The sequence below is a fragment of the Impatiens glandulifera genome, chromosome 9, assembly GCF_907164915.1.
Source record: "Impatiens glandulifera chromosome 9, dImpGla2.1, whole genome shotgun sequence".
In the NCBI taxonomy this organism is placed as follows: domain Eukaryota; kingdom Viridiplantae; phylum Streptophyta; class Magnoliopsida; order Ericales; family Balsaminaceae; genus Impatiens; species Impatiens glandulifera.
The window spans coordinates 28561362-28575974 of NC_061870.1; the positions used below are offsets into that span (position 1 = coordinate 28561362).

The 14613-nt window shown below is 34.8% G+C and overlaps 3 protein-coding genes across 3 annotated transcripts; 2 read left to right on the plus strand and 1 right to left on the minus strand.

Moving 5' to 3' along the window:
• The first annotated feature begins 724 nt into the window (after positions 1–724).
• Positions 725–5354, plus strand: LOC124916150. Its single transcript, XM_047456882.1, has 13 exons — positions 725–805; positions 957–2433; positions 2508–2539; positions 2767–2899; positions 3144–3241; positions 3702–3746; positions 3890–3995; positions 4106–4232; positions 4316–4431; positions 4510–4586; positions 4664–4798; positions 4872–4940; positions 5018–5354. Exons 1-13 carry the CDS (start codon positions 725–727, stop codon positions 5303–5305), a joined length of 2784 nt encoding a protein of 927 aa, XP_047312838.1. The 3' UTR covers positions 5306–5354.
• Positions 5355–8674: 3320 nt separating this feature from the next.
• On the plus strand, positions 8675–13916 carry LOC124914350. The gene is made up of 9 exons (XM_047454877.1): positions 8675–8775; positions 9490–11161; positions 11287–11387; positions 11567–11774; positions 11959–12728; positions 12947–12995; positions 13090–13295; positions 13386–13484; positions 13554–13916. Exons 2-9 carry the CDS (start codon positions 9521–9523, stop codon positions 13738–13740), a joined length of 3261 nt encoding a protein of 1086 aa, XP_047310833.1. The 5' UTR covers positions 8675–8775; positions 9490–9520; the 3' UTR covers positions 13741–13916.
• On the minus strand, positions 13747–14554 carry LOC124914351. The gene has a single exon (XM_047454878.1). It carries the CDS (start codon positions 14519–14521, stop codon positions 14153–14155), a length of 369 nt encoding a protein of 122 aa, XP_047310834.1. The 5' UTR covers positions 14522–14554; the 3' UTR covers positions 13747–14152.
• Between the last annotated feature and the right edge of the window lie 59 nt (positions 14555–14613).

Below are 14613 nucleotides of genomic sequence, written 5' to 3' on the forward strand. Positions count from 1 at the left end.
TTATTAGGTCATTTCTTCCAATTCCCCTATCAAAGTATGGTCTTATTTAATATGAGCTGTTGGGGGCATTCATGTAATTCAAACATAATCTACAACTACTACCCGCCAGTAAAACGGTTACGCGTCTGAACGCCTTCCCGGCTTCCCCTCGCTCTCTCACAAACAATACACAATGATGATACTCAAAGTCGCCATTGATAAGCAAATTCCATCTTCTACGCGCATTATAGCTCACATTTCTATGCCAGAGCCATCTCCGATCTACATTACACGAGAAAACCAACACACGCCTTTTGCAAAGATCATCATGTCACACTGAGGACAAATTCGCCTTCTCAATCAGGTCAGTAGCTTAAATTCCTATTCTACGGTGCATATTCTTCGCAGATGAACTCATTTCCCCAATTAGATCCTCTCATTTTCACATACATGATTCCATTGACAATCGCGCAAACATAAATTGGAAAGAAGCTTGAATTCTAATTTGTGATGTTTATTTACTGCGTTGAACAGCAGGGAGAAGACATGGCTTCATTTCAAGTTCCAGGAAGCGTTATTCGAAGTTCTCTTCCCTATCCAAGGATTCCTTTACGAATATACAGAACTCAAGGCGCGTGCTCCGTTTATAAATGGCGACCACTAAAGAATGTGTGCCAAAGAAAAAGGTGATTGCAAGAGGTCTTAGGCTTATATTAAGTTATAATTCTTTCTATCTAGTTAACGTATGGACATAATTGCAGGAATCCTTCTTATACAGATCGCGGCCTCTATAAATCAGTGTTTATCATTTGCTCAACTTCGGTATGTTTTATACTTGTTTTGTTAATTGATTCTAGATTTAAATCAAGCGGGAAGGAGTTTAAAATAGTATAATGATAGAATCTTCTTTGCAATTGCTCCTGAACCTTTGATGTCATTATGAATATAAGAGGTTTGAGGCTTCTCTGCTTTGACAGGATGATTCGAGTGAGATCTTCAAAGATGGATCTAATAGGGATGATAGTATTGAAAACAAACTTGAGGATACTAAGAAGGCTCTTTCGGAGGCTCGCAAAAGGCAAGAAGAAATTGAAGAAAAGAGAAATTTGCTACTTCAAGAGTTGGAGGAATCAGAAGCTATATTGCAGAAACATGCTGAGGCTTTCAGGCAAGACAAAGAACATGCTGTATCAAAACAGGAAGCAGTAACATCGCAGTTAGGTCAGAATCTCCAAGAATCAATAGAAGAGAAGGTTAAGTTGGAATCCAAATTTGTTCTTGCAAAGAAAGATGCTTTTGAACTTGCATTGCAGGTTGAAAAGCTATCAGAGATTGCATTCCAGCAGGCCACTTCTTACGTACTAGAAGATGCAAAACTGAGGCTTTCTGCTGCCGAAGCTCGTGCTGCTGAAGCAGCCTACAATGCTGAAAAACATATCAGAAACGCTGCTGAAGGTGCCATAGGGTCTATTTTAGAAAGGTCAAAAGAAGCTATAGAGAAGGCATTGACTATTGCGGGAAAGGACAGTGATCATGCTACAACAAATGTGGATGTATTTGCTGATGGTATAAATACAGATGATGAGATTGATTCTACCAAGAATATTGAGTTGCAAAATTCTGTGAATAAGTTGAGATCTCAGTTACTTCTCTCAGAAAATGATATCAGTAAGTTAAAGATGCAAATAGAGAAATCCCATGCACAAGCCAGTGCACATCAACTCCGATCAAATGAAGCGAAGAAATCATTTCTTGAACTCCAGGAGTCTAGTATGAATAGGGTTCATCAGAACGAGGAAGAAATTAAGCTATTGATGGATAAATTGGAGAAGGAAGCAGCAGATAGAAAACAATCTGCTTATGAGGCCTTTAAGGTAGAATTAGAATCTGTCAGGGCTGCTGTCTTAGTTGCTAAAAAAACTGTCCACTCCAAAGATGATATCTATGTGAGAAGATGTGAAACTCTCCAGAGATCATTGAAAGCATCTGAAACCACTTCTAAGAAGTGGAAAGAGAGAGCAGAAACCGCAGAATCATTCTTGTTGACGACAAGCCCTCCTACTAAAGAGGATCAAGATACATTTTTTATTGCGAATGGTGGACGACTTGAGCTCCTAATGAATGATGATTCCCTGCAATGGAAATTGCTGAGTGATGGTCCTCGAAGAAAAATACCCGTTTGGATTTCGCAAAGAATTGATTCATTTTGTCCTAAATTTCCACCGCGTAAGCTTGTCTTGTCTGAATCCCTGTCATTTTCAAAATACAAGACCTTGGAACTGCCCAAGCCTGATGAAATATGGTCAATTTCTCATGAAAAGCCAAAGGAAGGTGATGTACTTGTTGAGCATGTAATTGAAAAGGATATTATAGATGATAAGAGAAGTCTATTAGACCGAATTCTTCAGAGAAAAACTACTCAATGGCAGAAAACACCAGAACTAAAAAAATTAGGTATGTTGTCCCCAAGTGAATGAATCCATATTTTAAGGTTTTAAAATAAGAGAATTTTGTATTATTCTATGCAGAACCTGGAACTGGTACAGGACACGAGATTGTGGTGAGCATATATCATGTTTGTTTCATATAATTGTTTTGGAAACAATTATGAATCCTGGACACAAGGTTTAACTAACTAACTAACTAATGAATTCCTGTTGATATCTAAGCATTAGTTATGTTTCAAATGAATTTTGTTTTTTAATAGTTTCCATCTTAATCTGTTATTCAATAATCTAGTCTTGCATTAGCCTTGTTTACATTATACATATCTTACTTACTTACAAGTTTCAAGCCTTCAATTGGGAAAGCTGGAGAAGACAGTGGTATGTGGATCTGGCACCTAAAGCAGCAGATTTGTCTCAATGTGGTGTCACATCTGTGTGGTTTCCACCACCAACAGAATCAGTTGCTCCACAAGGTTGTCTATCTTCATATTTACTGATCCTTAAGTGTTATGTTTCTTCCATTGTATATCTGAGTCTGTTCTATTTGGAGAAAGAACCTTATTATGTTGGAGAGATCTGGTGTTTGCCTATTCCACAACAATCAGTATAATATGTCTGCCTCAGATGATAATTTTGATTAGGAGTAGGTATAAAGGTTTCAATAACAGATTAAACAATAATAAATCATTAACAACTATTTTCTGAACGAAACTGCAGGTTATATGCCTTCAGATCTCTACAACTTGAATTCCGCCTACGGCACCGAGGAAGAACTCAAGCATTGTATAGAGGAGATGCATAATCACGGCTTGGTGGTAATGTTCTTAACTTAAGAACTAGATGAAAAAAACTTGAGCGACTGTAAAGATCTGTACACTTGCGTGTTCTTTAATATGATACGAATCAAAGACCAATTGATAAGAAGACAAAGAATTGAAAATACGTTTCTTGATAGATTGAGAAAATTGAACTCAAAGGTTCAACACATTATTTATAGAATAAAAATGAAATAGGTCCATAGACTTCTTACTTTTTTTTGGAAAATGTGAGACAAAACTTTTGATAGAAACCCATTATAAGTTTATAGTGAAATGTCTCAAGTGACCACCACACTAATTATGGTTGTTGAAATTCATATAGTTGATTCATTGTTAATAGATGTCTTTTTGTGGAGAGTGATATTGACTTCTTCTTTTCTGAAAGTTTAATCTTCATTAATAACAGAGGCATGATATTGACTTCTAATCATTAACAATTTTCTTGATTCTACTGTAGGCCTTGGGAGATGTCGTTTTGAATCATAGATGTGCGCATAAGCAGGTTACCAAATTATTATTTAACTGGTCATATTATTTGCTCTTTTATTTTCTTCTGATAAGAGGGTTAAGCCCATTATGAGATATAGTAAGTAGTATGTGACATTTTCATGATGAAGTAAACTTGGTCCAATTTGTAAATATCAGAGTCCAAATGGTGTTTGGAATATCTTCGGTGGCAAACTTGCATGGGGTCCTGAAGCAATTGTTTGTGATGATCCAAACTTTCAGGGTCGTGGAAATCCTTCAAGTGGTTAGAAAAGTCCTATCCATGCATGCTACTGGTTTATTAATTTGTTTCCTACCCCATAGGGCCATAACCATATAATAACAGTACCTAGGCTATATTACATATGGATGCAGGTGACATATTCCATGCAGCACCAAATGTTGATCACTCCCAAGGTTTTGTAAGAAATGATATCAAAGAGTGGCTACAATGGTTACGGGATGAGATTGGTTTTGACGGGTGGCGCCTAGATTTTGCAAGGTAAACATATCATAGATTGAAAGAGACTACTATATATGTACCTCAGCAGCTGGTACCTATTTATTGAATGATCTTGTTTGCAGGGGTTTCTCTGGTGGATATGTGAAAGAATATATAGAATCTTCAAATCCTGCATTTTCAATTGGAGAATACTGGGATAGTTTGGCTTATGAGGGTGGAAATTTATGCTACAATCAAGGTATATATATATAGATATAATTAAATGAAAGGAAAGCTATGATATATAATCCTGAGTATTGGCTCGGTTGTTGGGCAGATGCTCATAGGCAACGGATAATCAATTGGATAAATGCTACAGGGGGTACATCATCAGCATTTGATGTTACAACAAAGGTATAATTAATTTGGCTTAATATGGAAGGTGAATTTAAAATCCATATGGTTTGTAATTGTAATTCATGTAATTGTAGGGAATACTACATCATGCCCTTCACAATGAGTTTTGGAGATTAATTGATCCTCAGGGAAAGCCAACTGGAGTAATGGGATGGTGGCCCTCACGTGCTGTCACATTCTTGGAAAACCATGATACTGGTTCTACACAGGTGGGGTGCATAATTAGTTAATAATGCCTCGTCGAACATAATCTAATGAATTTATTTTGAATAATAAAAAAAGGGTCACTGGCCATTTCCAAGAGAAAAGCTTCCTCAGGGATATGCATACATTCTAACCCACCCTGGAACGGTAAATAATAATAATATTATTATAAGTTGTTGTTGTTATGATATTAATGAGATGAGATGATATGATATGTTATGCAGCCAACACTATTTTATGACCACTATTATGATTTTGGGCTGCGTGAAGTGATTAATGAACTAGTAGATGTTCGTCGGCGGGCGGGAGTGAGCTGCAGAAGCTCGGTGAAGATATTTCATGCGAACAATGAGGGGTATGTGGCGCAGGTTGGTGATACTCTGGTGGTGAAGCTTGGATATATTGATTGGAACCCATCCAAGGAAATTCACCTTGAGGGAACCTGGAACAAGTTTCTTGACAAAGCTCAAGATTACCAAATTTGGTTTAGAGAGGACGTTCTACTCAATTGAATCCATTCATCCATCCACTCCCCCCACAACCACTAATCAACCATCCATCTTTTTTTCATTATAATCATAATAATAATCACTCTATTTTAGGATTTATATATAACCTTACACCAAAGTACATTAATATATTTTTTATTAAAAAACATTATTTGAATGTAAACAAACATTTTTTTAGTTTAAGTTTGGACAAAAAAAAATTATAAATATATATCTAATTAAGTTATCTTGAAAGATAACAACATCAAATAATTAAAAAAAACTAAAGAAAATAAACACAAGATTTATATTGGTTCACAAGATTTATATTGGCTCATTTGAAACCAACTTACATCCACTTTCGAAGCAAAAGAGACTAGACTTTACTATCAAAATGTTATATGAGTATTACAATCATTTTATCACAATTAAAAACTCACATAACTCATAAAAAAGCGATGCTCTCAAGACAGATACTTAACTTTCTAAAGTGTTTAGTTGCACATGTAAATAGCCTCAACTAGGAGTGTTCAACCAATTGGTTAAACGGTTCCGGTTTTGCTCTTTGTTTTACAAACTGATTCATCGACCGATATTGGTATTGGTTTTACCTACCTGTTCCAGTCGGTTAATCGAGTTTAACCCTAGAACCAATAATTCAATTTTTTTAATTAATTATTAAAATTATTAAATAAATTGTATTAACGGAAAAGTCCACCTTTATAGAAATTGGTGAAAAAGAAAAAGAATTAAATAAACATAAGTTAAATTAAATTTAAATAAAAGATGTGACCTTATATTTTTTCAAAAATTTTGGTTGACCGGGCTCTTGTCGAGCTACTGTTAGGAGTGCTAGGTTACCCAGATGGATTATTAAATATTATAATATATTTAATATTTAAAAAAATTAATATAAATATATAATTAAATTATTACCGGTTAAACCGATAGAAAAATAGTCTAACTAAAAACCGAACGATTTAACTAGTAAAATAACTAGTTAACTAAAACCGTTAGAATCGATTAACTAATAAACTTGTAAAATGAAACCGATAATCTACCGGTTCGGTTCAGATATTGATTTTTTGATTTATTTGCATGGTCTTCACCTCAACTAATCAACACTAGTAGTTTGTCCAAAATTCTCTAAATTTTTTTCTAATATTGTTATTATATTTTTTTAGTTGTATTATCATAATAAAAAAAAATGTAATTTTTTTTTTATGTTTCTTATTTTCTTGTATCAAGAGTACCAATAAATATAATTTTCTTTTATTTAACATATTTTTTCTTGTACAAGGATGGTTACATAAATATACTATAATTTCAACATTGTAAATAAATTCTCATCATTTACAACAATTTTAGTTTAAGTTTGGACATGAAATAGTAAATATATATCTAATTAAGCTATTGTACAATATTATTTTAGCTAAATAAATATTATGTTCACACTTTTTTTTTTAATTTTTAAAATATATGTACAATCATTACGCATCAACCCGGTTATTATATTTCACCTTTAAAAAGTCCAAATTTTATAAATTATTTTCAAATGAAATATATGTGAAGCTAACTTGGCTTGGTTCCAAATAAGGGTCATAAAGTTTATGGGTTATATATAATATAAATTAAAGACTTATCCATTTATTGGTTATTTTAAGTTACTTTTAAATAAATTTGTTCAATGAAAACTTTAAGAAATAATTATTTGAAAAACAATAAAGATTGTTAAAATAATATTTTATAAAATAGTTGAAAAACCTTTTATCATTTCTAAAAATATTATAAAATAGTAAGATTTATATAAATAACTCAAAAATTAGAAATTATTTAATTAGTCTATTTCACATGACTCTTTCTCTCAATGGATAGAAATAGAATGTGACATAAGTTGGTTTGACCTAAAATAGATAGTGGAGAACTTTACCCACAACTTTGGAAGGGTTTCTCACTAACTTATTCTAACCATCCAAATAAAATAAAATAAAGGTATATACTATATACTACAACTTGAAATACTGAATTGAATTTTTCTAATTGGCTCAATCTTCTCCACTATTTAGTGAAATTGACCTCACAAGTTAATACTTATTTTGTACATAATTTAACTTAAATTGTTCACAGTATGTAGAGTAAGAGGGTGCTCACATATGCTAATTTGCCCTTAGAATGATCAAAGTCATTTATTAATGGTGTCCTTACAATGATGGTGAGAATGTTAAAACTAGTTCAGTTAGAATACAGATAAAAACATACTAGTGGTGAATTTATTAAATCACAATTCAAAATAATTTCATTCATCTATCCTACATTAATTATGTTACTTAATTTATTACCAAAATTATTAAAACACTTTTTATTTTAAAAATATATAAATTATTTTATCATTATATATTAATATATTTTAAGTTTTTATTAAAAATAATATCAAACTTTTAACATAGAAACTATCAACATTTTTTAAATAAATCAAAATTTATTAAAAATATTCATTGTAAATAAACTCTTAGTGTTTAATAGAGATATTAAGTGAGTGATAAATAAATAAAAAAAGTGTATGATTGTTTGTCTTTGAATAATTAGTACCATTTAATATTTGAGAAAAAATTAAATTGATTTGTTACTTAAGGGATGTAGATGTAGAGAATAATTATTACAATAGTTCTATTTTTGTAAGTAAAAGTTAAGACATCACCAATTAATATTTAAGTCATCATATTTTGAATAAACAAGACACAACACGCATAAAAATATGTTAAAACACAATGCATAAATGAAAATTTAATATTGAGTGTCTGAGATTGAACCGGAACAACATTACCCAACTTTAATAGTAGGGAATATTTAAAAAAAAATATACGATGAAAATGGTATATCTAACTCCAATATTGAAAAGTTTATTAACCTTTCTTTCTTATATTTTATTAATAAATACTTTATTTAAAATCTTAAATAATGATGTTTGGATTGTTCTTGTTTGTTTTAAATTTTAGTCTTTTGTGTTGAAAAATATATTATTATTATTATTATTAATGATAATTAACTCTAGATCATTACAAAAAACAAATAATTTTACATAAAAAAAGAAAAGGAAAAAGGCGGGTATGAGTCATTGCAAAAACCGAACTTTCCTCTATGAGACATCAATGCTGGAATGAATCGGTGCCATCAATTAATACCACTCGGTCGATGAAATCGAACGCTCCTCAGTTGAACGTGAGGCACACGTGTAAAAAAAACACAGATGTTCTTACCTTCTTTATCCATTTCAGCTTTGGAAAACCGACTGTGAACACCTAACCTTAGCTTCGGTTACTTACAATCCGAACCTAATCTTACTTCTTTAGTTCATATAAACTTCTTCTTCCTCTTTTCTTACTTGTTCTGTTCATTGTTTCCTAGGGAGATACAAAAAAGTATGAAACTTATAGAGCAAATAAACGACTGAAGAAATTGATGTATGATCATACCTCGAAATTGTCACTTTAAGAGTAAGAACACACTTCTATTTTCAGCTCTCTTTTTCTCTTTCCCTGTATTAGCTGACTCTTGTATTAGTAAAATTGTATGTTTTTGACATTTCTTAGATAACTTATGCTTGAATTACTTTTATCGGTTCTTGATTGTCATTCTCCTTTTGAAAATGGATTTTGAAGTGTTTTTTCATATTTGTTTGTGTTAATAGTTCAATTTGTTCAGTTGGGTGGTTTGTCTTTGAATTTACTTCATTGCATGGACAAGAATCTGCAGGATCTTGCTATAAGAACTGATTTTACTTGAGATTTACTTTGAAAGGTTTCTAGTTGAGGTGTTAATACAGACTACAGTAGTACTTTTTTTCCATTTGAATTTGGTTTGTGTGTTCTGAAAATGACTTTTAGGTTGAACTGAAAAGTTTGCAGATTTCATTGTCCCCGCAAACACACTTGACCACGAAACACACTTGACCACGAAGAACTTACCCTTTAGGACCTCAGGACCTCAGGGAGAATGGGAATATCCACCTCTTTTTCTTGTCGCTAGCTAGAAGAGGAGATATAGTTTGTCTTTTATCATTTCATAATTAATAAAAAGCCTACTTGTTTGTTTTGGGAGCTTCAGTTGATCATTCTTAGTTTCTACAGATAGAGTTTGGTTCTTGGTTTGTTCATTATGGTTTTTTTCAAGATTGAAATGCTAACTACTACTGTAAATTATCTTGCTAGATCCTTAAGCATCTTGCAAAGGTTAACAACCATGCCAAAGCCTCAGCAAAGGCAGCAGTTTGGGCTTCGAGATATGCAAATGCTGCAGCAGAATTTTATGAGAAACCAAGAACTTCGAAAGCACGAGAAGTTTCCGGGCTTTCCGGGCTTTTGGGATGGAAGACAGCAGAGTAATGCAAACCAGTTGCCTCTAAGTAATAGGAACGCTAGTATGACTCAATATTTTCCAGCAATTAATGGAACACATCTTCGTGATGTCTCTCAGATGCTTTCCCATGGAAGCATGAACTTGGTCCATGGTTTTCCAAATGGTTTTATGCAAACAGAACAAGTTCGGGATCAAAATCCACGTCTGATGGACTCAGCTCTTCAACAGTTTGATCCAACATCTCTACTTGGGAGTCCTGTGGATAATATGATGTATACTTTTAATCAACCCACTCACTTTCAAGGTCGTCTCTCCCACGATGTTGCTAATGTGATGACAGTAGGGACACCAACTATGCAGTCAGACTTCAATAATTCATTCTCAGCCAACCATTTCAATGTTTATTCAGATCAGATCCCTGATTGTGGCGTTCTTGGGAATTCAGAACATATGAATCCCCTAGTGAGGAATCTATCATTTTCTCAATTTAACGAGAGACAAGAGCAATCTGCGTGTCCTAGTCTCTTTCCTGGGAAGACAGTTGAATATGTTCCTCCTCAGCGACCGGCATCTCTTGATCCATTAGAACAGAAGATTTTTATCAACACAGAAGATACCAATTGGAATGCCTCGTATGGAACAGGGAATGCAGTTGAACAGTCAGATGGCATGAACTGTCTTTCTTCTCGTCAAACTGGAAGCTGGAGCGCTTTAATGCAGTCTGCTGTTGCAGAAGCTTCAAGCTGTGATAATAATGGAATGCAAGAAGAGTGGAGTGGATTGAGCTTCCAGAACACAGAAGTCTCAACTGAAAATGAGCTGTCAGGTTTTGTTGATGGTGGAAAGCAGAAAATTTGTTGGGCTGATATCGGTATGCAGAATCCCCCCACTCCAACTTCCGAACAAGACTTTGTTTTCAATGATAGTGTTGAGAACAATACATTCCCAGGCTTCCAGTCATCTAACACTTCCTTTTCAGTCGTAAATTCTGATTCCTCCTTTGGTTATGATCAGAAGTTCTTCAAAACAGTTGACAAACCATCTAAGGAAAACACCCAAAGTAGTTTTCTGGAAAATGACCCGTTTTCTTATTCAGTGGGAGGATTGGATGATGCGCATGCTGATCTGAACAACAGAGGAAGTATTGAGGCAGAAGATTCTCTCTTAAAAAGTAGTGGTGTTGCAAATTTAAGCATGGTCAAATCTGAATATATGACCAGTCAGCAACTCATAGGGAGTCGTCGACTAGATAAGTTGGAGAATGTTAATACTTCTGTTAACAATTACCAAAATGAGAGCTTGAGCTGGAACCCTCCCCCGCTTGGCAACAGTCTAAACCTTTTGCCAGGCCCTTGTGGACAAGCAGGAGAAACATGCCAGAGGCAAAGGAATGGCTACCAAAACGACAACTTAGGTTATAATTACCCATCCCGGAATATCACCCGAGAAAACAAAGGGATTGAGAATGTGTGGTCTCACAATAGGTGCAATTCTCAACCCGTGTCTTGCAAGACATCATTCCAGGTAAGCTGTTGAATTAATTATTAATTAGTCTGGGGTAAAATTTTCAGCACAACTGATATTTTATTTATGAATGTGTGCTAACCTGAATCTGTTCATTCTTTTTTCTTGTTAATCTAATTTCATAGGAGGGCTTGTCTGGTCATGAAAAGATTTTGACTGGGATGGAAACTCTGCCTTCTGAAAAAGCAGTTGGTGTACTTGATCCACACATAACTGCACAAACAAGGTAAATTTGGCATTTAGTTTTGTAAATGTAATGCAACTACATATCAAACTTCTTCATGAATGAATCTTTTGACGTGTGAATTTCAACATATTGTATTTGCCAGAAATTTTCATGTTTCTGGGAGGAGTTAATTTGTTTCATGTATCTGATAAACATTTGTACCTGTGTAACTGTGACAGACGAGGCATGGTTGATCATGTTCAACAAGTTAGCTGTTCCAGGAGCCAAACATCTCTATCAAAGTTTGGTTTCACAGGTTTAGAAGACCGGGCGTCTGCAGCCTATCGAGGTGATATTCCACAGAACTTTGGCTTGAGGTCGGCCCCTCCATCTCAATTGCAAACCAGTTCTAACAGTCTTTTCCCATCACACAGTTCTCTGCAAATGGTAAGTTGAATCAGGGAATTAATTCTTTATGATTTGATATTATATTGGCAATTGGATTATTATTCTATGCAACAAATTGTTCTCTAAACTCTTTGGTGATGGATAAAAGCGTAAGATTGAACTTGGTATCACTTAGCCCAAATAACTATGACAAGCTAACTCTATAGTTCTAATGATTGTGCAGGGAAACTCTACCAACTCTCAAGCTTTTGCTTCTTTATATCCCAAAAGCTCGCCCTCAGCACATTTTACTTGTGGTACCCCTCGAGATACATCTGTTGCTGTTTCCAATACTACACCTATTAACAAACCATTTCAAATATTGGAATCTGAGCCCACAAATCCCCCTTATTCGAACTTTCCAAGATCCAATAACTTTGAAATATTGGCGGGTCATCCAATTGAGCAAGGTGTTAATTGTGCATTCACTACTAGAAATCTAGAACCTTTTGGGACTCAGAATTATTCTATGCTGCCACAGATGCAGTTTTTACAGAATTCAGATACTGGTCCAAGTAAAAGGTGTCATGCAAAGAATCCTAAGGCTGATTCCTATACAAATACTGAAGTGCACAATTCAACACATCTTCAACCTGAATTAAGTTTCTTTCCGCCTGCAAGACGTCATGATTCTCTGCAAATGATTAGCAGGCATGAACAAACTGGTCCTCAGATCCTTTCTAATTCAAATATTATGGATCAAACTGAAGATCCTCAAATCAGTCTTCATAAGGCGTCTTCCTGGTCTGAGCATTATTATAGTAACTTAAGAAATGGGAACATTTTGCCAGCAAACGCTGTCCCTCTTCTGAAGCCAGCTAGTGCCTTATCAATTCATGATGGCAGCCAAACTTCAATGCTCGCAAGATCCAGAAAGCGTAAAATTTCTACATCAACATTGCTACCTTGGGACAAAGATGTGGAGCAAGGTTCCTTAGAGCTCCAAAATATGAGGTGTGTTCTATTGTCTCCTAATTTTCCTTCAGACCTTGTTTTTATGGGTCGATATAAGAAAACTCCAGAAACAAGTATCTATGTTGCCATAATTGCAGTTTCTGGTTGGTTCAAGGAAAGTAATAGTTTCCATTATTTTTTTTTCCTTAAATGACTGCATATATGGCATCCCTTATTGATCATGTTTCAACAAAGATTCATTTTATTTGTGTTCCCAGCATGGCTCAACTAGAGTGGACGCTTGCCTCAAATCGGCTTCATGAAAAGGTATGTTGTGAATTATGTTGGCGATGAAAACAATAAGTGAAAACTCTATCTTTTTTTTTTATGCATTCATGTTGTTCATACTTTACATGGGCAGGTGGAAGTGGATGGTGAAACAACAAATGAACAGGTTCAAGAACAACATAGATCAAAGAAACGACTTATTCTCACATCGCAGCTTATGCAACAGGTATTTCGGCCTGCAAAAGCATCGATTATGTCATCAGACTTATCTTCAAAACATGATAGCATGGTATACCTAGCTGCCAAAGTGGCATTAGGCGATGATGATGCTTCTGAAATGTAATGTTTTTATTTCTGAACCCATCAACTCCAATGAACTAGTTATATGGTTTGCTCTCTTTGACAATTTGATAGGTGGTGGATGTGCAGGAAAAACAAATCTCCAAAGAGAAACAAGAAAGTGATGTTGTCAAGAGATGTGGAAAATTTTGAGAAAAGAGCTAAGAAACTGGAAAGTGACTTGTTGAGGTAGGAATGAATTGTTTAAAAAAATATGAGTGTGTGTTCTATTTATCTCATACTTGTGATTTACAACAGAATGGAGAAGAGATCTTTTACAGACATAAAACTTGAACTGGAAGAACTGGAGAAGTATTTTGTGATTAACCGTTTTGCTAGGTTTCATTTCAGAGGAGAACAATCAGATTCATCTTTGCAGAGATATATGGTGGGTCATCCTATCTTCAGGGAAGTACCAGATGTAGCTCATTGTCTCTCACTTTGACCTAATTCCCTGCCTTCTGTTTTGAAAGAAAGTACACCTAGTGTGTATTAGTTAGTTAGTTGCATAAGAAAATAAAGAAAACATATGAGATGTTATCCATGTTGATGATGGTACTACTACAAAAACAAACAAAGACACAATCTTTCTCATACTTACCCAGAAAGTTATATACATTATATATATAGACTGTTTTGTTTGTATGTTAGCTTAATCTTTCTAGTGCTTGTTTTGTTTGATTCAGCCTATTTGCAAATAAGTTAATTCAGCTTGAACTGAGAGATCAAAAGTCTGGTTCTGTAATGAAAAAGGATATATCATATATATATATAAACCCATCTGGGCAAGACTCAGCATAAGTGCATAAATTTAAACCTGTCTTCTCCTGATCTTAATTAGTTTCCAAACGTAGCTACTAATTATGAAGGTCGACGGCGGCGGCGGCGGCGATTGGTTGGGAAGGGGTGTCGTAAAAGTCTAGAAGGCTCTGCAATAGCAAGACTTGCGATTTCAAGAGGACAATGTAGTTGGCCGTGTCTTGGAACAAAGTCGACTGCTGCTGCTGCTCTGATGATGATGATGGTGATCCTTTTACGGATTCTCCGGCGGTTTGGATGGATTTGGGTATTAGGCTTTTGAGTGCCGTGAGCTTGTCTGAGATGGCCGCCGAACAGTCGCCGCGTCGGCCTAAGATGGGTGCACCGGAGCACTTAATCTGGCTTCTATTGGCTCTCCTTCTCATCCTTTTCCTTCTCCTCATCCGCATCGATCTCAATATCATCATCTTTATTTTAGAGGGAGATTCAGATTTGAGACTGCATATAAATTTTGCACTTTGCTGCTGCTTGGCCGTTTATGTATGAATGCTAGACCGGC